At 51.6% G+C, this 23125-nt stretch overlaps 1 protein-coding gene across 2 annotated transcripts; it reads left to right on the top strand.

Annotated features, from left to right (window-relative positions):
* Positions 1-1257: 1257 nt before the first annotated feature.
* IL10RA (interleukin 10 receptor subunit alpha) lies at positions 1258-16190 on the top strand. Of its 2 annotated transcripts, none has more exons than XM_081281088.1 (7): positions 1258-1406; positions 3844-3964; positions 4557-4738; positions 5906-6057; positions 6706-6856; positions 8327-8448; positions 11629-16190. In XM_081281088.1, the coding sequence occupies exons 1-7, from the start codon at positions 1340-1342 to the stop codon at positions 12544-12546; spliced, it is 1713 nt and encodes a 570-aa protein (XP_081137214.1). In that variant the 5' UTR covers positions 1258-1339; the 3' UTR covers positions 12547-16190. The 2 variants fall into 2 exon arrangements, with proteins under 2 accessions (XP_081137214.1, XP_081137213.1); XM_081281087.1 differs by having other exon boundaries at positions 5906-6075; positions 11629-16189.
* Positions 16191-23125: the final 6935 nt, after the last annotated feature.

Here is a 23125-nt window from a genome sequence, read left to right as displayed (position 1 = left end):
CCCACAGGCACAGATGGGACCCCCAACTCTTACCCTCAGCCAACTTAGAATACTCTCGGTCCAGACCACTGGGTAACAGAGCTGATCAAAACTGTAATTGGGGGGAAAATTTTTTTAAAAAATTAAGAAAAAGCTGTAATGGGGTAAGACTTTCAAATTCTTTCACTACCACAACAAGGTATCTCCACAAGCCATTCTTACTAACTTGGGTGCCATGCACACCTATCCAAGTTGGGTCCCCTTTCTCAAAAGGTACAGATAGACCTTCAGTGTGGGCTCTGGATACTACCAAGGAAACATCCCAGGAACAGAGAGAGCCTGGTGACCCCAGCCTGAGCCTGGAAATGTCAAGTCCCCCTTCTTTTGTTCCCATGTCCTCTGAGAATAAGAACAGGGCTCCCAGGTCAGCCAGTATAGACACTGGCAAGAAGACCCACAAGTACATGCTCAACATCACAAATGAATCCAAATCTAGACAGATTCACTACTGCGTATGTGAGTGCAAGTACATATGCACACTGCAAGCGTATGCTTGTATGTAGCAAGTTTCACCCTCCAGTAAAAAGTGATGTGACAAAGTTTTTCTCCCACACCCTTACATCTTTAGCACACCGGGAGGGCAGTCTCAGCTGAGTCATGTGACACAAAAGTGTTGGCTCCAATGTTACTGGGTACCCCAGCAGTGAAACTCCAGTGAAACCAAAAGGGGCTGGGAGATGTCGTGGATACCCCTCCAAAAGTATAAGTCAGGTAGGCAACACCTACTCTAGAGTCAGTTTAGCTGAGAAGATTGCACAGAGGTCCTAGGGCAACACTGAGAATCACACATCTGCATTCAGCACCTGGAATAGTCTGCTTCCCCATTTCAGGGCCACCTTGGCCACAGGAACAATTCTGAGCCTGGTAGCCTCATATAATTAGCTGATCTGAACCCAGGTGCTGCCCTTTAGGGCAAAGCTGTCTTAGGCCATCTGCACTCCAACGCGCGCGCGCGCGCGCGCGCGCGCGCACACACACACACACACACACACAGTTTCAATGGCGCTGGAAGCCCAATGGGGAGAAGGGCAGAGTTGGTCGCAGTCTTCTCTGCCTCTGCACAGACTTGCACAGACTTGCACTGCCTCTCTCGCCAGCGGGGCTAGTGCACGGAGCACTGTCAAAAGAACGTCACGGTGCCGAAGGGGCGGGGCGCATAGAGGCCACGCCCCGCCTCCACTGACGTCAGCCCCCCAGCCCCGGGCGCAGGCTAGGCCCTCGGCTAGAGCCGTCAGTCTCAGCCCAGCGGAGTAGCGGCAGGAGGCTTTCAGGCGGCTCCGGACGATGCGGCGCGCCCAGAATGCTGTCGCGCCTGGTAGTGCCTCTGGCGGCACTCCTCAGCCTGTGCCTTGGCTCCAGTGCGCACGGTAAGGCTCCGGGTCCCAGAGCAGTGCTATATCACCAGCTCTAACCATGCGATTTCAGGCAAGCAAGGGAAACCAAGAGGGACTGGGAGATGTCGTGGACATAACTCCAGAAGTATTAAGTCAGTAGAGGAACGCCTCGACCTCTTCGCGGCTGCCCCGCTGGGCTGTATGGATGGCCAGATCCCACTCCCGTCCGTCCTCGGCCCTCCTTTATGTTCTGCTTCCCACAGGGAACTCGATTTAGCTACCCTCTCGGAGAGGGATGCTCATAACCTCCTTGTCCCTGCCGGGGCGCCTTCACTCTGGCAAGACTGAGTCTCAGGCTCACCTGTTGTGGAAGTGGAAGAGGTTGAGATTGAGGGGTGTGGGGGATCAATAGCCCCTCCCCACTCCAAAACTCATCCACCCACTTTTTTTTTTTATGCACTTCTAAAGCAAAAATTTAGTCATGGTTTTTCTGCTCTTCTGGTGCCATGATGGGACCTGCTTCTTCCCGTGGGGAATGATTTTGATATTTTGATCCCCTTCTGACTCTCCTCTCCCTTTGCCTTCTGGTCTCACCTCCATCTCTGCCCTTTCCCCATCCTATGGATTACTCCTATGTGACCATCAGAGATGGTCTTCAGCCCCCCAGCTCACTCCCATTGCTCCCTGCCTCCCTCCTGCCTTACCCCATCTCTTAACTCAGTCTGAATTTCTGCAACCAAGAAGCCCCAGAAAGAGAGAATGGAAGGGCCCAGAGTTGGAGGCACCAAAAGCAGATGCAAGGAGAGCAGGGACCCAAATATCTTCTACATGATGTCAAAATACAAAGTAAAACACTTTCACATGATCGGGGGCTGAGGTGGAGATATGCAGCCCAAACCCTGCAAAGACTTGCTGTGTTTTTCACTTTCCATCTAATGTTTTGCAACGAAACAGAATTAATGCTCAAAGACAGTAAATGAAAGGAAGTAAGAGACAGGAAGGTCTGAGGCAGGAGGATCAAAAGTTCAAGGTTAGCCGAGGCAGTTTAGCTAGACCCCATATGTGTGTGTGTGTGTGTGTGTGAGGGGGGGGGTATATTTTCTAAATGAAAATGGCAGAGTCAGAAAGAAAGCAAGATTTGAGAGATGTTGAGAAGTTTGAGAACTGGGCAAGTGGGGGCAGAGCCACTGTCAAAGAAGACGCCCTAGGGGAACCCACTTGCTATTGACCTTCACTGTACTTTGTGCTTAGCACCACATTGGCAAGGGCTAGTCTGAGGCTCCTGGAGCCAGTGCTGTCTGTGGTGAATGGTGTGTTGGGGCTGAGAGAATGGTAGCGTGGAGACAGAGCTTGGTGTTTCAAATCTCACCTTAGATCCAGGGGTGCTAGTTCTCTGAGGAGAGGTCCTTAGCACAGTTTAAAACAAGGGCTGACTCCTGGCTAGCTGACTCCTGGCTGACTCCTCACCTAGCCTCAGGTGGGTATCTGACTAAAGGTGAAGCCCTTCTAGGATTCAGGGAATGGAACCAGCCCTCAGTTTGAGTGGCCCAAGAGACCATCTGCCCAAGCAGATGTCAATAAGTAAGATGTCTGTGTAGCCAGAAAAGTGGTCTTGGACTGGGATTGGGTGGGGACCAGGTGTAGGGGTGGGGGACAGGCCTTAGGATGATACTGGAGCAAAGTCAGTGTTCAGGCAGAGCCAGAAACTAGCTCATCTGAGCTTGCTGCTGACATGCCTCAGGCCTCCCCCTGTCTTTTTCCCTGGGCTGTGTGGGACCCAGCTCTGTCTTCTCATCCACCACTGAGCTTCTGGTCACCAACAGTGCAGGACCCAACCCTAGCTCTGGAATCAGACACATCTGGGGGCAAGTCCACACTCTGCCTCTTACCAGCTCCATTGGCCTTGAGCAAGTCACTTACCCTCTCTGAGCTTCCATTTCTTCTTTAGTAAAATGGGGGCAATAAATGTTCTCCATGCAGGGCTGATGTGACATGGAACACAGCAAAACACTTAGCACAGTGCTCAGCTTATTGCAGAGAACCCAGCAAATGACTTCTAATTCTTGTCACTATCAGCCCATGGAAGTGGAAGAGGTTGAGATGGATGGGTGTGGGGGATCAATAGCCCCTCCCTACCCAAAAACTCATCCACCCACTTTTAAAAATTTTTTATTTTTAGACATTTATGGACCTTTATTTTGTTCATTTATTTGTATGTGGTGCTGAGGATCCAACCCAGTGCCTCACACATGCTAGGCAAGTGCTCTACCACTGAGCCACACCTCCAGTCCCCCACTTTTTTTTTTTTTTATTCAAATGTACTTCTTGACAAAGCAAAAATTTAGCCATGGCTTTTCTCCTTTTCTGGTGCCATGATGGGACTGCTTCTTCCCGTGGGGAGTGATTTGGGTCCTCCTAGTCCCAGGGGATGGATTCTGCGAGCTCTGGTATTGATATCTCTTCTCCCCAGGAACGGAACTGCCTAGCCCTCCATCTGTGTGGTTTGAAGCAGAATTTTTCCAGCATATCCTCCACTGGACACCCATCCCTAATCAGTCCGAAAGCACCTACTATGAAGTGGCACTCCTGAAGTAAGAAAAGGGGAGGATGGAGGGAGGAGAAGGGCGGTGAGGGATGGGCCAGTTGGTCTCCATCTGCTCCCCTTTCACAGGAAGGTGCCTGCCTCATTATTGAGGCAACACAACAACAGGGGACCCTGAAACATATCTACCCAGCTGACATCCCCATATATACTAAGCAACATGCTGGGATCTCTGGTGTGAGAAGGCCAAGATTGGCTTTCCCCCACCAGGTTTCTCCATCTTACGGGGAAAGCCTCCACAGTATTGTTGGAGAACAGGGAAACCATATGTCTGCAAATGTAGCTGGGAGAAGTTAGAAAGAAGGCTGAGGGACAGGGCCCGAAGGTCTTTCTGGAGGGATAGCACTTGAGCTACTCCTATTCCCTCTGTTGAGTCCTCTACACCACAGAGAAGCTGATATGAGGTCCCCAAACCACCAGAGACCCCTTGCAATTAGATGCCCTGAACTACAGGAAATATCCGGAGCGTGTTCCCCTTTCTTCCATGTTGGAAGCTCTCTGCCCAGACCTCTGGATGCTCTCTTAAAGGAGTAGACTTGGGCACAGTTCCTGCCCTAGTGCCTACCCTGATATCTCTTCAGGTACGGAAGACAGCCCTGGGAAAACGTCACCAGCTGTAGGGGTGCCCTGGAGTTCTGTGATCTCACCGCAGCCACCCTGGACCTGTACCACAACAACGGTTACCGGGCCAAGGTCCGGGCAGTGGATGGCAGGCGGCACTCCAATTGGACTATCACCCAAACCCGCTTTTCTGTGGATGAAGGTGCTTTACTTCCCCCTGGAACTAGTGCATATCTTTGGCTCCCTTCCAGCCAGAAACTCTAGCCTAAGGCTTTTCTTTCTGTTCCCATATCTCCTCCCGTCATCAGACCTTCTAGCCCGGAACTAGTTACCCAAACAGGCCTGAGTCAGGTCTTTGGAGAGGTTAGATGAAAACAGCCAAGTTTTCTGAGATTTAAAAGGGAACTGGAGTTGTTTATCCTACGGAAGGGAGGTCTTGGGGTGTACTGGAGCCGCTGAGTCATAAGGGCCAGGCCTGTGAACTTGTGGAGTTTGGGGAAAGGAAGCGAATCCATTAGCACTCAGCATAGCACCTGGAGCAGTGGGCGTATTTGGTCCTCCCACCTGTAGGGGAGAATTCCCAGGGGTCATCGTTTGGAACAGGAAAGTGCTGCTTAAAAAAAGGCAGGAGTCTCCCTGGAAGGTAACAGAAATGATGAAGCCTCAAGCCCGGTGGGATTCTTCTATTCCACAAATTGGGACTGAGCTTGGTCTGGGTGCAAGTTCTGCTGTGCGGGATTCCAGTTGGAGTCGATGGTCTAGAAGGCTCCCAAATGCTTGCTCACATACCAGTGCTCAGCCAGCTGCAGAAACATTTTCTAGGGAGTGTATTTAAAAATATATTTCTAGCCAGACAAGGTGGCGCATGCCTGTAATCCCAGCATCTTGGGAGGCTGAGACAGGAGGATTGTTAAGTTCAAGGCCAGCCTCAATAACTCAGAGGGGCCCAAGGAACTTAGTGAGACCCTGTCTCAAAATTTTAGAAAATAATAAAAAGGGTTGGGGATATAGCTCAGTGGTAAAGCACCCTGGGTTAAATTCTCAGTTAAAAAACAAACAAACAAACAAATAAATATATAATACATATGTATATATGTACATTTATATGTACATATATATTTGTGTGTGTGTGTGTGTGTGTGTGTATTTCCAGGGTCCAGCCTGCAAAATTCAGGTTCCCTATGTCTGTAGAGGGCCCAGGGCATCTGTATTTCAAACATTTCCCAAGAAGTTCATATGTTCTGTGGGATTGGAAACCTGTGGCCTAGGTTTGGGGGGAGGTAAACTTGACCCTGGAGGAAAGTCATGGGTGAGATCTCCAGGCCCTCTCCATGCCTCAGCCTCATGGCTTTGTCCCTTCCCCATTCAGTGACACTGACGGTTGGAAGTGTGAAGCTAGAGGTGCACGAGGACTCCATTCTTGGGACAATCCAGCCTCCCAGGCCCCAGATGGCCCCTGAAGGTGATACGTATGAAAACATCTTCAGTCACTTCCGCCAGTATGAGATTGCCATCCGCAAGGTGCCAGAAAACTTTCCGGTATGGGGTCCCCAAGGCTTCCCTGTCCCCTGGGCTAGAATCACCTTTGTGCAGAGTAGAAGGAACCTGGGTACTGAGGAAGGAGTTGAAATGACCTCTGCCCTCGAACGCACACTCCTGCGGGGAAGGCACTGCCTGCCAGGTGTCAGCAGCTCTCAAAACATCTGATGGATCTTGTTTCTGACGCCCTCGGCGTGGGTACTTTATTTCATTTTACAGATGAGGCTGTGGAACTTTCCAAGGGCACCCCTGCGGGTGGGAAATCTGGAATGGGCAAAATCCATCCTCTTTCCTCTTCACCACAATTGATTCAGGTTCCTTCTAGAGAGATCCTCAGCTTCTAGAAAAGACTCCCTTTTCTCTATTAATGCAAAATTGGTTGTGGTAATTACAGAGATGCTGGGCTGTACTGATCATCACAGTTGATTATCTTAGGAATAGACTGAAGGGGTTCTCCAAGGCCCCTCCAGGGTCAGGGATATTTGGGGCTCAGTGGTAGAACACTCGCCTAGCATGCAGGAGGCCTGGCTCCATCCTCTGTATCACACACCAAAAAGGGGGGCCTCCAGCTCTTTTAGGTACCATGGCATAAGAGGATTTTGTTCATTGTTGTTCTTGTTTTGGTTTCAGTTGAGAACGAAGAAGGTCAATCATGAAAACTTCAACATCACAGCCTCAGGAGAGGTGGGAAAGTTCTGTGTCATAGTGAGGCCATCTGTGGCCTCCCGGACGAACAAGGGGGTCTGGTCGGAGGAGCAGTGCATCGTCCTCACCAAGCAGTGTGAGTGGGCTCAGATTGGCATCCGGGTGGAGAAGGACCTGGAAGGGCTGGCACAATCCATAAAGCCTCACTCAGGCTGCTGGTGCCAGGCACTGCACTGGCCCTGCCCTGTGTAGCCAGTTATCCCTGCACAGCCCATCAGAGAGGTCGGTTGTCCCATATTAGAAAAGCTCCAAGAAGACAACTTTCGAGGAAGGGGTGGGCCCATAGAACCAGGTCCCCTGATTCTGGGGTCCTGCCACTTACATACAGCTGTGCTTTCCAGGGACCGCCTCAGGACCCCCCACACCCCCCACCTCCCAGTCAGCTGTGCTAGTTCCTGTTTGTTACAGTCTGTACTGTCCTTCCTCAGAGCTGGGGTACAAGGGCTTCTCCTTGCCCCCTCTCTCTCCCCTGAGAGGAAGCAGAACTGAGCTGTCTCCTGGGAAGAGCTGCTAAAGTCAGCAGTAGTGGGGGAGAGATGTCAGTGTGGAGCCAAGTCCTGCCCACTAGGATCCTGCCATCTGGCTGGGGGCAGAGTGTGCCCTGCCCAGCAAAGATGGCAGTGACTCTACTTCACAGTAGGGCCTGTTGTATGAAGAACACTCAGCAACTCATCGTCATTGAAGTGCCAGGGCAGACTAAGGCACCAAGGATGCATCAGGCAGTGTTAAAAGATTTTTAAGGCCAGGCGTGGTGGCACATGCCTGTCATCCCAGCAACTCGGGAGGCCAAGGCAGGATTGCAAGTTCGAGGGAGGTTTCAACAACTTAGCATAGCCCTAAGCAAGTTAGTGAGACCCTGGGGATGTGACTCAGTGGTAAAGTGCCCTTAGGTTTAATACCAAGTACCAAAGAGAGAGAGAGAGAGAGAGAGAGAGAGAGAGAGAGAGAGAGAGAATTTATTTTATAGAATAAATAGTTTTGTTCTGGTCTTAGCTTGTAACCTTGGGCAAGTGACTTGGCTTCTCTGAGCCTCAGTATCCTAATCTATGAAATGGGGGTGATGATAATATTTATCTACTCAGGTTGTTAGAAGGGCCTGATGAAGTAAGTAAAATTCTTGGGACAAGATTAATCTTTACAACCATATTATAAGGTATAATTTTTTCTCATTTTATAGATGAACAAACTGAGGCTCAGAGAGATTAAGTACTTTGTCTACAGTCCAACAGCTAGCAAGTGGTGCAGCTGGGATTTGAACCCAGGTCTGGCTGCCCCCAGAAGCCTCTGTTCTTGCCTGCTCTGCCATCTGCCCTATTGTTCTGTTTGCCTTGGGTGCAGAGAGCTGGAAGCAGAATTGGTGTGCCCAGCGAGGGGACCCCACACAGAGGTTGGAAGACTGGCAGAGATTCACTATGGCTAAGAAGTTGCCTGTAGGGGTGGCCTGGGTCACTCACTGAGTAGTTCCTCAGAGTGGCCAAGGGACCTCTGGGGACAGTCCCTTAGTGCCCCATGGTGCCAGGCTACTAATGCATCTGTCTGCCTGCAGATTTCACTGCGACCAACCTCAGCATCTTCTTCTCCTGTGTCCTGCTGCTCTGTGGAGCCCTGGTCTACTGTCTGACCCTCCAGCTGTATGTGCGGCGCCGGAGGAAGCTGCCTTCGGTCCTGGTGAGTCTCACAGGGAGGCCATTGCTCCATTTCCCAGGCTCTCCAGAGCTCCCTCCCTCCCAGGCTGCCCATTCCCTTGGCTAACCTCCGCTTTCAGCCCTGACATCATGGGCACTCTCATCAAGCACCATGGGGACAGAGGGAGGAAGTAAACACAAAACCCTGTCCTGAGAACACTGTCGTCTAGTAGCCCAGATACCACAGGTACATGCTGAGCAATCACAAACCCCAGTGACCACAAGTCTTGTCATTTCTATTAATAATTGGCCATTGACCCTGTACATTAGTACCAGTTACTATCCTCATTTTAGAAGTGAGGACAGAGAGATGGTTCCATGCACAGATTTGTACAGCCGGGAAAAGTCATGAAAGGAGCCCATCTTCCTACACATAGTGGCCAAGAGCAATGACGCCCAACAAGACAAGAAGAAAGATGGGCTCAAGCTGTCAGAGAGGGAGGGGGCAGAGTAGAGAGGTGACAGTGGAGAGGAAGATTCTTGAAGGAGGCCAGGACCTCCCACCTCTCCCAGTGGGCCACATCTGGGCCACATCTGGGAGTGGCATGTCAGCCTCCAAAAGTTATCGTGTAAGAACTGTGCAGCAGTTCAGAAGTTCAGCCCACCCCCACCTGGGCTCAGGCTGCACGGAGGGTCACCACAACAGCCCCCTGAGCTGGCCTTGCTGTGTGCCAAAGGACCCACCTTGGGCAGGGAGGCAGGAGCCCCAGGGAAGCTCACAATGGCGGTAGAAAACTCCAGAGGGATCCCAGGCTCTCTAAGGACAATGATGAGAGAGACCGAGTTGTTTTGAGTGGGACCTTCTGGATCCGTGTGTGTGTGCGCGTGCGCGTGGCGTGTGGCCGGCTGCCTGGCCTGATTAGTCTTTTTCCAGGTGAGAAAGCACTGTGTCCCCTGCTCTGTACCCTGGGTAGACAGATATGAGGAGGAAACTGGGCCAGGCACACTTAAACAGCCCTCAGGGGTTTTATAGTATCTCCTTGTGTCTACCTGAAGTGTCTACTCATCATCCTTTCTCTGTGTTCCTGGGAGAGCCAGCTCCTCGGCCTGTTTCCCATGCACTTTGAGCATACACTCAAGACAGGGCCTGGAGCTAGGGTGGTAGCTTAGGAATGCACTGGGAGACTGAGACAAGATGGCTAGAAGAAAGTTGGGGTGGGAGGAGGGTGGTCCTGAGACCCAGGATGGGAGATTCTACTTAGGGGTCGGGAGAGGCATCTAGAATGTGTGAGGTGGTGCTTGAGCTGGTTACTGAACATCCATCACATGCACAGTTCTGTCTGGGAAGGAGCTGATTCATGTGACCTCTGGTCCCAAGGGACTTGATTATAACCAATATGTAAACTGTGAGCTTAGCCCAAAGCAGGGAAATAACATCCGAGCAGCAGAGATGACCAGCAGTTTCTGGGGTTTTGTTCCTTCTGTACATTTGATCACAGAATTCATTTGTCCTGGAGGGTTTTTTCTCCTTGGGTTAAATACAGCCCAATTTCCTTCCCCTAATAATCCGAGTCATCACTAATGTATAATGCTGAGAGCACTTTCACATTCTTTAGTTTGTCCTTGTTCATTACTGGCTTGATGTGCTCTTTCAACTGTCCATCCGGGGAAGTTTGATTGGAAATCAGGGGATCTCACAGGACAATTGAGTATAAATTTCAGGTTTGCTCTTCACTGCTGTGTGATTTTGGGAAAGCCATTTAACTTCTCTGTGCTTCAGTTTTCTCCTCTAAGAAATAGAGGTCAGAATACTTCCCTTGAAAAATTACTGGAGGATGCAATTTAATTGAGCACATATTTCCTGAGTTTCTTCTTGGTATGACTACACACCTTAATGACAGAAGGAGGCATGTGCCATTATTGTTTTCACTCTGCAGATGAGGAACCAAAGCACAGAGAAGATAAGTATTTTGGTTCAACTGACAAAGTTTATAGGAGGCAGAGCTGGGATTTGAACTCGGGAAGTCTGGCTCCTGAGTGCACGTCTTTAACACTAAGCAATGGTTTTAAAGTAAAAGAGACTATAATAGAGACTCAGCCAGTGAGAGTTGCATTTGCATCATTGTGTACTAAGGAAGTGAGGGCAGTTATGCGATGGTGAGTCAGTAAGTCAGTCAGCAAACCTTATGAGTGTCTACTTGTGCCAGCTCAATTCAGGCTCTGGGGACAGAGTGGCAAAAAGACTAGTTCTGGCCTTCACAGAACTTAGGTTCTTTGGGGAATGGGGAGTGAATGAGTGTGTATTATTTCCAGGAACTAAGTACTAGGAAGAAGTAAACAAGGCTAATGTGGAAAGCATGGCTGGGAAGGGCTTGATGAAGAGGTGACATCCAAGCTGAGACCTGAATGATGAGGGGACCCAGCGATGCAAAGTGCAGACAGAAGAGTGTTCCAAGCAGAAGGATTAACATGTGCAAAGGCCCTGATGTGTTTGTTCTGGGACAGAAAGAACACAACTGCAGCTAGGGCAGAGGAGAGCCAGAGGGAGGGGTCAAATGACTTCCCTGGGACCCTTGGCCATTGATGGGGAGCAGGTCTTTAGCTGCTAGTTCTGCACTTGTTCCACCACCCCACGCTGCAGCCACCCTGTTTGTGGAGGTCACAACTCAGAAAGTGGAGAGATTAATTTGATGTCTCACACCCAGAAATTTTTCTAAACATGGGTGGGATGGGATAGAGTAGACTAGATGGATCCGTCGCGGCGCACAGGAAGTAGGTATTATTTTGTGAAGCTGCTTCCGTTTGCTTCTGTATGAGTTATAGGAACAGGTTGTCTTGTAATATTTGCATCTTATTTGAGGCCATTGTCAGGAAGTTTGAGGCACACTTCTACATGGGTGGGTGCAGCCTGCTGTCAGGTTTGAAAAGCCCAGAGGGTGGAGCCGCCTGGAGGCTTGGGGGGGGGGGGGTTCCCTGCAGGCTCCCATTCCGCCTGGCCTCCCTTTCCATCTGTCTTCAAGGATGGCAGCTTCTTGTGCATCTGGCCTGGACAGAGAATGCCTCAGGGGAAAAGCTGATTCCAAAGAGCGGCCTGCAGTGTCGTCCAGGCCTTGTCGTCCCCTTCTGTTGATGCTCCCCTCCTGGGCCTCTGGCCTCCCTTGTGGCTCTGGGGAGGGCTCCAGCAGGTGGCCCCAACCAATCTCACTCTGTCCTCTCCTCCCAGGTCTTCGAGAAGCCCAGCCCCATTGGCCCTGTCAACCAGCCTCCCTGCCCAGACATCATCTACCTGCTTGATGAGGAGGCCTTCCCGAAGGTGTCCCCAGAGCTAAGGAACTCAGACCTGCATGGCAGCACAGACAGTGGCTTTGGCAGTGCCAAGCCATCCCTGCAGACTGAAGAGCCCCAGTTTCTCCTCCCTACTCCCCACCCCCAGGCCTGTGGGGCTCTGGGAACGGAGGTCCCCACAGAGCTACAGGACAGCTGCAGTAGTGGCAGCAGCAGCAGCACAGACAGTGGGATCTGCTTGCAGGAGCCCTGCCTGTGCCCTGGCAGGGGGCCCACCTGGGAGCAGCAGGTGGAGAAAGCCAGCCAGGGCCAGGATGACAGTGGCATTGGCCTAGTCCACAGCTCTGAGGCGCAGCCAGGGGATGCACAGGGCGGCTCTGCCTTGGGCCCTGACAGTCTCCTGAGGCCTGAGGTGCCTGAGGAGGAAGACCCAGCCGTGGTGGCATTCCAGGGCTACCTGAAACAGACCAGATGCACAGAAGAGAACGCAGCCACAGCAGGTGGCCTGGAGGAAGAGGCGCCCTTGACAGACAGCCTGGGCCCCCAGGTCAGGACGTGCCTGGATGCCGAGGCAGACTGGCCTCCGCCAGCCTTGGCCAAGGGCTATGTGAAACAGGATCCTCCAGGAGTGACCGTGGCTCCCTCGGATGGCCCCGCCGAACAGTGGAACCAACTGCCTGAGGAATGGCCACTCCTGGGCTTGACCAGCTGTGGTGACCTGGGAACAGCTGACTGGAGTTTTATCCATGACCTTGCCCCTCTGGACTGTGTGGCAGCCTCAGGAGGTCCCCTGGGCTGCTTTGACTCAGACATGGTCACCTTGCCACTGATCTCCAGCCTGCACTCGAATGAGTGACCTGGGCTCAGGGCTGCTTTTGGTTTCAGTCATGCCTGTGCCTCTGTCTGGATCAGGCAGGCCAGGCTGGGCATTTTTCTGCAACCCTATCGGGGCCAGCCCTGGACAGGCCCTACAGGACAGGAGGAGACTGTCTCGCTGGAGTAGCGCAGGGCACGAGGATGGCATTGGCCTGTTCTGCTTAATGGGGCCCTGCAGACTCTAGCAGCACTAAGGGCGGGGCAAAGACCTCCCCTCCTTGGGACTCCTTCCTGTGCTGTCAAGGGTTCTATGCTCAAGGGAACCTCAGGGGGTTCTGGAGTCGTAGTGAGGCTGCCAGGTTGCAGTCCGCTCGGACCCTGATGCCTCCTTCAGGCTAGTGAGGCATCAGAGCCTCCTGCAGGTTGGGGTGCTAAGAAAATGGAGTTTCAGGGCCTCGCTGGAGGGGTCATTTCTGGGGAGAGAAGGCAGGAGCAGAGGCTGAACTTGATCTCTAGTGTGGTGGCAGGGAGAAGCTCCCCCACAGGGAGGTGTCTGGACTGGTCAGACCACCAGCCTTCAGGTGACCTCTGGGCTTGGGCACCAACTCAGGAGATCACCAGAGAGACAGGGCTGGGACTTGCACCTGTGCTTGCTGCTCATGTCTAGTCACAGACCCAGAGGTCAGGGCCCTGGGCTGGGATCCTGCATGCTTGGTGTTCAGTCATGTGATCCTGGGCCAGTCACCTCTCAGAGGGCTTCAGTTTCCCCATCTGCAAAATAAGGACTCAATCTTTAGAGGGTCTCTGTGATGGATGTTAGCCAAGTTGGCCCTGGGGGTGACATTTCAGACCCTGTCCAACTCAGTGCTGGGAGGAAATCGACTCTGGAACAAATCTTCCCAGTGAGCTTCCTGCTCACTGCAAGGGCTAATAGTTCAAGCATCGGTCTATGGGAGCATCCTTGGAGAACTGCCCATCTCTGAGGTCCAGAGGGATAGGTGTGGGCTCTGCGTCCCCACTATCCATTTGAAATCTGTCTTCAAATAAAGGCCGTTGACAGTCCCCAGACAGGATGCTGGGAAGAAGGGCATGCCTTCCCAAGCTACCTCTTGGCCCTGAATTTCTCTGTGGAATTTTGAAAACAGGCCTTCTGGCCCAGGGAACCCACCCATGGCCCCTGCCACTCTGCCAAGAAGCTCCTGGGTACCAGCCTGATAAGTGAAGCCCCTCTGGCAACATGCTCAGGAGAGGATTCCTCAGGGTTTCCTTGACAGCTTATTTATTTATTTTGCTCCTTTATTTATTGAAGAGGCAGCATAAGACAGGAAAGAATTCTATTTCTAGCCGTGTGACCATGGCCAAGTCACCTTTCCTCTTTGAGCCTCAGTTTTCTTGTCTGTAAAACTGTAGAAGAATGTCTGGCTCGTCTCATTCCCAGGGACACGAAGTTCCCCTTAGAAAATGGAAACGCGCCTTGAACATGGAGCGCTATGAATGACGGATGTATTGTTATTCCAATAAATGTCTAGACCACGGAAATCTTGCGAAACCAGTCAGATTTCTGGTGACGCAGTGGCTGACTTGGTTGATGATACTTGGGATGCTAATGAAGATGGTGTTGCTCAGACAGAGCCCTCATCGAGAGCCTGTGCTCACATGTATTGCTGTGACCTTGAAAAAAATGATTTATCTTCTCAGAGCTTCCAATTTCCCATCTGTAACGTGGGGATGGCAAGTCCCCACAGGGATGTTATGAGGTTTAAATGAGATTATGTGTCAAAGGAGTTTAACATGGAGCCAGGCATGTGGGGTTCCCATGTGAAAATAGCTGTTCTTGGTTACGAAGGCTGTAAAGGAGATTTTTTTTCTTGGAAATGGGTGAAAATGAGAGAAGGAGTTTGCACAAGGATTCTTTCACGAGATGAGAAAAGGAACCAGTGGAAAGTGCACTGCAGCATTTCAGACGTGGATTCTGACAACCTGGAAAGGAAACCCACCACCTGTCAGGAAGGCAATAGCCCCGCCTTCCTGGAGCCTCACCTGCTTGCCTTGCCCGGGAGATGTCCCGGGGAGTTCTCATAACTGCGGAAGCTCTCTGCACTCTGTTCCGAAAGCAGCCTTCTCTTTCCTCGAAAAGCCACACGTGGGTTTGACTGTCCCTGAGCTCAGCCCAGTGGGTGGAGCAAACCACAGTCCCGTGGCCTGAGCCTCTGGTGTGCTGTACTCTGCCCCAGCCTGGATCCCCCTGGAGGTGACACCTCGTCTCTTTTACCCTGTATCATCTCCACCATGTCTCTCCCTGCTTTTGCTCTGAGAAAGTAAGTTCTGGAAAAGTGCCCATTTTATGTCCTTCCATGAACTTGACCGTTTGGAGTCTGCTCGTACTTTCACCTGGAATTGTCAGGATGGAAAGGGGAGTGGAGGGTTGGAGGTGGCGCCTTCCCCATGGAAAAGGCCTCTGGGAGGTGGGATGAAGCAGACCATGGGGTGGGGAAAAGGTTCAGAAAATAAGAAAATTCTCAGAAGAAATTGGGGCCAGTTTGGTGGAAGAAGGCAGCGTGAGCAGCACCCTGCAGGACAGAATGGAGTCAGATGATGTGGCTCTCAGGGCAGCCCCTGCTTGCTCCAGTGGAAGGAGTGGGAGTTTGCTCTAGCTCCTGGGCCTCAGGGCTGCTCTCTGAGCGCCCAGCAAGGCAGGGCTGTGGGAGGGGCTGAGAGTTCTCCCAGGCCGCAGGGTGGATGGGACACTTGCCTACTTCTCTGGAATTGGAATTAAAGTCCCCAAGAGAAGGCCCCAATGGTTCTTAATCTGAGCAACCGTCCTCCTAGGGCTTTTCCAGGCTGAGGAATGTGTGTGATGCTGTGTTTCTGTGAGCTAACGGAACTTCCTCTCTAGAAAGGCGAGGGGTGAAATGGGCCCACATTGACGGAAGAGGAAATTCTATTGAACTGTGTTTTCCCAACTTTGCTAACTGCTGTAGTCAAGGGATTGCCTGTCCTCCCAAAATATCTCTATCCACCACCCCCATGCTCACAGTCTCACAGAGCACACCCAATCCATGAGCCTGGGCCCCACCCACAGACTCCCTGCGGCCCCTACACTGCCCTGGGCAGAAGTTCTCAGAGCCCCTCCTGTGAATGGCAGATAAAGGGGAGTCATGGGCTGTGCCCACCTGAGACAGCAGCCTGGTAACTGTGAAAGCCAGGTCCAGGAGTCAGGGTTGATTTTATCAGGCCCGAGCTAGAGGCCACTGGGTACTGGGAAGCTTGACTCATTCATTTCCTGCAGTGCTCATGGGTTTGAGGGTTTCTTTCGAAGCAAACCCACAATTTAAAGGCATTGTTATTAATGGCCTTCATCACCTTTCTTCACTATCACATTGATCTTAACTTTTCTTAATTTCCCATAAACCTCAAAAAAAGGAGATGGGGCTCAGTCAACACTGATGAGAAAGGGCTGGCTGGGATGAAATTAGTATTTTAAAAACACAACCCTGGCCAAAACACAAGGCTCGAGTCAGAGGGGGTGAGGCAGGAGGCAGGGAGACCTGCTTGGGAGGTTTTATTGTAGTCAGCACTTCATTTCTTCCACAAATACCTACTATGTGCTGGACATGATGTTCAGCCCCGGATATGAAAGGGGCTTGGCTTCGTGGAGGGTACCATCTGCTTATAAAGGCAAACAGCCAGCAGACGAGCACAGTGACAAATATACTGTGATGAGTGCTATGGACGAAATGGTATTCCATCGAGGGATGAGGCAGGAAGCAGAGAAGCAGGGTAGGGGGCTCTTAGCTCTGGCTATGACAATAGTGTAACCTGGGGGGCTTTCACAACAGACATTTATTTCTCACAATTCTGGAAGCTAGAAAGCCCAGGACCAAGGTGCCAGCTGATTCAGTTCTGGTGAGGCCCCTGTTCCTGGCTTGCAGTTGCTCTATGGACTGTGTCCTCACGTGGTGGAGAGGACTCCGGCCCCTCTCCCCTTCTTCTGAGAACACTAACCCCATCAAGGGCTCCCACCCTCCTGACTTCATCTACACCTAATCACCTCCCAAAGGACCCGCCTCCAATGCCATCTCATTGGGGGTCAGGGCAGAAACTGATGAGTTTGGGCATGAGGGTTGGGGACACCAATATTCACTTCATTACAGAGGCTTATACAACAGCCCAATCGAATGACAGTATTGACCAGGGGCAACAGAAGGGACAGATTCAAAAGACATTTTAAAGAAAGAGTTGGCAAGACAGGATGACAGGGTGGAGTTAGAGGTGCTCAATACACTTGAGCTTCATGAGAAACATGAAATATGGACATGGAAGGGAGACGGGTGCAGGGGAAGAGGGTGAGCTCTGGCTTACTAACAGTGTCCTCCAAAGGAAAGGTCTTTCAGCAGCTGGCCTGGCAGGCCTGGCCCCAGGTGAGAGCTCAGGACGGGGGATATCAACAAGAGCTCTGTGCTCTCTGTGATCTGCTTCATGTATGAGCACACAGTCCTTGGTGTGGAGATGAGGAGGCAGGCCTGCAGCAGATCTCTGGGCCCCCTGCAGCCAATATGCAGTTAGGATATTCACCTGGTGATCTCCCATCTTGAGATAAAGCAGGCTGCCATCCTTTGACTTACAGAGCAAAGTGAGCCATGCTTGTGCTTGACATCTGCCTGCAGACCCCAGCCCAGAGTCTCCCTAGATAAAAATCGCAACCTACCACTGAGAGCGTAACAGCTGAGGGCTCTCATTAGTGAATTGTCCCATCTGCAGAGCTGATAGACTCTGGAGTGGGCATGAGCAGGGGAAGGATACAGATAGGCGTGTGATCAGCAAAATCCTGGATGGAGGATGTCACACCTGTACACCTACCTGCTCAGAAAGGAGAGGGTGGTGGAGTTTAAGGCCTCGCAATGACCCTGGAGAGCATGGAACATTCTTAGAATCCTGCTACCTGCTCATCCCAGCCCTGGCAGAATCCCTTGCCCTCTGTTTCCCCATATCGCCTCTACCTACCCCTCAGGGCACTCTCACCATGTCACTGCATGGGAATCACCTGGGGCATTGGTTTCCTGGGCTTCTCCCCAAGGCCAGGACTTTCTGAGTGCTGGCTTCCAGGACCTGCTCAGGAAACATGTGATTCCAGCACACAGCAAAGTTTAGTTGTGTGTCATTGCTTTAGGGAACAACTTGATGATTTGCCATTCTCTCCCTAGATGGTATCACCCAGTCCTTAACTTAGAGGGCCATCTGGATGCTGATGAGTCCAAGTGGCCAGGCAGGATTTCTCCCCCAAACTCTACTCAGCTGGCTCAGCAGCTCCACCCTGGATGTCTAGCACAGATCTCAGAAATATATTGTCTGTGACTGCATCCTTGATACCGCACATCCATGCTTCTTCCTCCCAGAGTCTTCCTCACCTAAGTAAGTGGCCCTACTCTCCCCACAGTTCAGGCCCAAAACCCAGGAGTCATCCCTTCCCACCCCACCCCAACCCATCAGGTGAGTCCTACCAGTTCTACCTTCAGGACAGATGGTGAATCCAGTCACTTGTCACCACCCCTACCACCAACACTTTGGTCAAGTTCATTATCACCTCTCCCCTGGACCAGCTGCACCTGTCCTTTCCCTCTGCTTCCACTCCTGCTCCCTTGATCTTTTCTGGGCCATCATCAGCCTGGTGTGGTGCACAGGGCTGCCTAGGCTCCCTAGAACTGGAGGTGCCGAGGGCAGAAGGCAAATGACTGCAGTGGGCGTGGAGATGCGTCTCTGTCCGCACAGAGGTAGTTACAGCCCTCTCAGAACTGCACTTTCCAGGTGAGGAATCAGAGGGTGCTGAGAGGAGGTGACATGGGCCTGAGCGGCATCTGCTGTGTGTGCTAAGTTGAACAGGTGCATGGGGGTCTACAGCAGGTGCAGAAGGGGCATTTGGCCCAGCTGGAGTGTTTTAGGGGGCTGCTTGGAGAGTACAGGCCAAGGGCTCTGAAAACTTCCTGTCCAGCACCAGCTTCTTTCTCTTCCTACGCAGTCAACTCTTTGAAAGAGTACTCACCACTCACTGGTGACTTCCAAATGCTTCTGTTGCATGGACAACTCCAGAGACACCACGTACTTCTATTCTATAGGCTATGCACAGCACCCACTGCAGTTGTGCAGCCTAGAGGCCCTGCTCGCAGCACTCCTGAGATACCAGGACCATATTTTTGTCCCCACCAACTCCTGCATGTTGATAATCCAGCGCAGATTCCCTCCTCCAAAGCCTAGTTATGCAATTAAAGGGCTCCATGTTCCTTCAACATGTCCAAAGCCTGACCCACCTTTTCCCCAAGTTTGGATTTTCTCTAGTGTCTCCCATCCTGACCAATGCCACTCCCACCCACATGGCTATGGGGACATGGGGATCATGCACTTCCTTCCACACCTTCACTTTTCCCCTAATGGGAAAGGTGACCATGAGGTGGCCTATCAGCCTTACCTCTTCAATAGTCCTCCAGCTGTCCCCTCCATCCCCGCCCAGATCCCCCATCAGGACAGTTTGACACCATGTCCTGGGCAGTTTCTTTTTCTCCAGCATCCCCCCCCCCCTCCAGATAACCTTCCCTGATGCTTACTGGGTTCAGGGATCTCAAATGCAAATTTGAGATTTTAATTCCACTTGCCAGTGTCTGCCACCACCTACAAGACAACACTCAAAGCCTTAGCCTAAACGAGAAGGTTCTTCTGGATCTCACCCCTGCCTCCTGCGCCAGTCCCATTCCTTCCCTTCCACGCCCTCCCTCCTTCTCCCCTCCCGCCCTCACATCCCCTGCTGTCCCCAACATGCCACACCTTGCCACCCCTCCAGACCTCTGTCCACGCTGGTTCCTCATCCCCAAATGCTCTTCTCTCTCTTCATTCTTTCAAGGCAGCTCACGTGTCCTCCTCTACAAAGCCTCTCTGGGCCCCTCAGAACCTGTACGTGCTTCTAGTAGGTAACCTGGCACTGGACAGCAGCGTTCCAGGGTCTCTTGTGTACCAGAATGAAAGGGTAAGAGTGACATGTGCCTCTTGGTGCCTCTGTGCTTGGAACAGTGCCAAGTACCTAGTCCTGGATGCACCAAAGTAAAAGGAGTGAAATTCATGAAATTCATTATATTACACTTCTTGGAGGTGAAGACGTAGAAATTGAGTTCTACGGCAGGTACTGTAAGATCTGAGCTCATGATTCAAGGCTGGGCCCAAGAGAACAGGCACATGTAATGCAGCGATCACTATGCAGCCACATGCCAGAGGGTAGAGAGAGCAGGGCAGTCACACCAATGGGGTTGCTGCCAGTCCACTCAGGCTAAAGGACTCCCAGGGGCGAGGTTGTTGGGCTAGAGATGTCCCAAGGACAAAAAGGAAGAGGCAGAAGGCCCAAGGATTAGAGTGGAAAATATGCTATGCCTGACTGACCCTCGGAAGGTCTGGGTTCTAGGCTCCCCAGCTCAGGCACTGTGTGTTCTCTGGACAAGTCCATCAGTTCAATTCTGGGTCTCGGTCTTCTCGTCTGTCAAATGGAGATAGTCCTCTTCAAGCCAATTTCATTCATTAATGCCCCATCACTCTCATTAACATAGTACAGTCAGTACCATTTCATTGCGAGGTCTTTGAGAGCAGAAGTCCTCTTGATTTATCTCTGTATCCCCTGCACCCAGAAAATGACTAACAGACAGTAATGGGTGCTCAATAAATTTTTGGTGAGTAAACGAACGCATGCATGAATAGTTTTCTTCTGTTCATGTAAGAGAGGCATTTGAAAGCCATTGAAAGGAGTTGCCCAACGTGAGGGGCAATGTGGTGATGGTGGACTGAGGCTAAGCAGATGCTTGGATGACATTAGACTGAGCCTTAAAAAGGAGGCAGCACCTAGCTTTGATTGAAGTTCACACTCAGGCCTGCCATCTGCTTAGCTTAGTCATGTGATAATATGTTTTTGTTTTTTTTCCTGCCCTGCTATTCTCACCCTATAACTCCTGAGTGCTGTAGGAACTCAGGGCCACAGCCAAACAGGAAGCCTGAAGTGAGGGGATATGGCCAGGAAGACAGGCAAAGGACCATGAAAACATCTGGCACACAGTCATTCACTCTGAGCAAACTGGCACTGAACATCTGGCCTGGGTGCACCCTCTGGGAATACAATGGGCAACCAGATGTGCCGTTTCTCCTCCTCGGCCCAGTTCTGCATTACACATACACATATATACATGCAAATACACAGACACACACACACAACACACATACACACAAATACAAACACACAAGCACATACATAAACACACACAAACACACATTCACACACATTACAAACACACGCATACATACACAAAAACACAAAAACCACACACACATACACAGGTACACAGGGCTATGGTCTTCGCAGCCTCAGGACATCCCACTAATGCCCTGGGGAGCACCCCTGGCAGATCAGTGCATGCACACACCTGTGACTTCCCTGTTTCTCTCAGAGCACATCAGCCCTGCTGTGACCCTCTCAGCCACGCTTCACTATGAAGCAGACCCAGGGGAGCCTCCACAGAAGGCCAGAAGGGCCACTCCAGAGTGGGAGGCAGCCCCTTGTGTCTGGGGCCTCCCCATGCTGACGATCCCAATGCACTGTGTCCTCAATTTGGGCACAGATGACCTTATTGGGGGCCTCCCAGGGGCCCTGCCACCCTGAGTTTTGAGTCCTCCTCCTCCAGCAGGTGCTGTGTCTCCTTCTTGCGCTCCAGCTGCTCCAGGGGGGGCTCTCCTCCTCCTCCTCCTCCTCCTCCTCCTCCTATGGGGACGGGTGTCAGACTGAGGAAGCCACCTTACCCACCCTGCTGGCACTGGGGGTTCTGGTTTTTATCTCAGCCAACCTGCACCGATGCCTTGTGTTGGGCTCTGTGCTGGGCGCAGGGACACAGCGAGAGCAAGAAGGGCCCAGGGTCTGCCCTAGCAAAAGGCTCCCGTCCCTCAGGAGTGTGGGCAACAGGGGAGCCAGGCCAGGACAAGCAGCAGCCCTTGGAGTAGTGACACGGGATGGGAAGAAGGGTGACCAAAGTGGGGCCCCTCCTTGGTGAAGGGTGTGGCAGGTACAAAGGACTATGGCAAGATGGCTTTGGAGGCCAGTGTGGCTGGAATGGGAAGCTAAGTGGGAGAAAGGCCGGAGATGGAGGGCTGGGCCACAGAAGGGTCTGCTCTGGATTCCAAGAGCCATGGAGGTCGGGGTCCATTTGTCCTCTGGGGGACATACTGTCCATGTATTAGTGAGGGTGGGATAGGTCCCACCCTGGCTCCCAGGGAGGTCCTGATGCCAGCTGGGTGAGGGACAGCTGGTCTGTGGGACTTGCCTTGACACCTGCCACCCACCTACCCACAGGGGAAGGGGCATTCCGGTCCATTCATAGCACAACTGCAGGCTCACCATGATCCCCTGCCGCCTGACCTCAGACACCCCACCTGCCTGCTCACTGCCTGGGACTCTGCCATCTCTTAAACCAAGTTCCCCCAGGGACAGTCTCCACACCTGCAGCAAGCCTGGAGCGGGCAGGTGACCTCTGGGCTGCGTTGCTCACAGTCCCCAACCCTGCAGGTGCCCTGCAAGTGCTTGATAGAAGTGTGCTAAAAGAATGGATGGATTCTGGAAGATTCCAACAACTCAGGAAGCACACGTAGCATGTGATCATTAGTGTACAAGACTGAGCAGGAATGGGAGGTGTGCATCTGGTGGGGTGTGATTGATGGTGGTATGCCTGTGGCCCCAGCTGCGTGGGATGCTGAGGCAGCAGGGACACTTGAACACAGGAGTTCAAGACCAGCCTGGGCAGCACACGGAGACACTGTCTCAAAACCAAGGTATCCTTTTAAGAAAGGGCTAGGGGTATAGCTCACTTGCACACGTAATTATGCAATAGTCATACACTCACACACATACACTTATGCACACTCACCAATTATGCAATAATTATACATTCACACACATGTACACTCATGCACACATACTCCCACACACATGCACACATTCATGCACATACACACTCAATATGCAATAGTCATACATTCACACACATACACTTATGCACACTCACCAATTATGCAATAATTATACATTCACACACATGTACACTCATGCACACATACTCCCACACACATGCACACATTCATGCACATACACACTCAATATGCAATAGTCATACATTCACACACATACACTTATGCACACTCACGCACCCACACATAGACACACCCATTCATACTCACACAAACTTTACACACTCACACACATTTGTACACACCTATACACACATGCACACATAAGGACACACACACATGAAAATATGCACACACTCATGCACAGACACCCTCAATCTCACACACACAGATACGCATACCCTCAATCTCACACACACTGGCACACATACACACCGACAGAAACATACTCACACACGCATACACTAATACATACTCACAAACTCACACATATAAACAAACCCTTTCATACTCATACACTCACATACACTCATGCATACTCACACACAATACACATTCCACACACTTGCACTCATAAATGCACCCATACATATGCACACACTTATACACACTCACATGCTCATTAACATGCACACACA

Source organism: Spermophilus citellus, assembly GCF_964194105.1.
Source record: "Spermophilus citellus genome assembly, chromosome: 2".
Classification (NCBI taxonomy): domain Eukaryota; kingdom Metazoa; phylum Chordata; class Mammalia; order Rodentia; family Sciuridae; genus Spermophilus; species Spermophilus citellus.
Note: the sequence above shows the minus strand (reverse complement) of the source record. Positions and strands in the feature narration are given on the sequence as shown.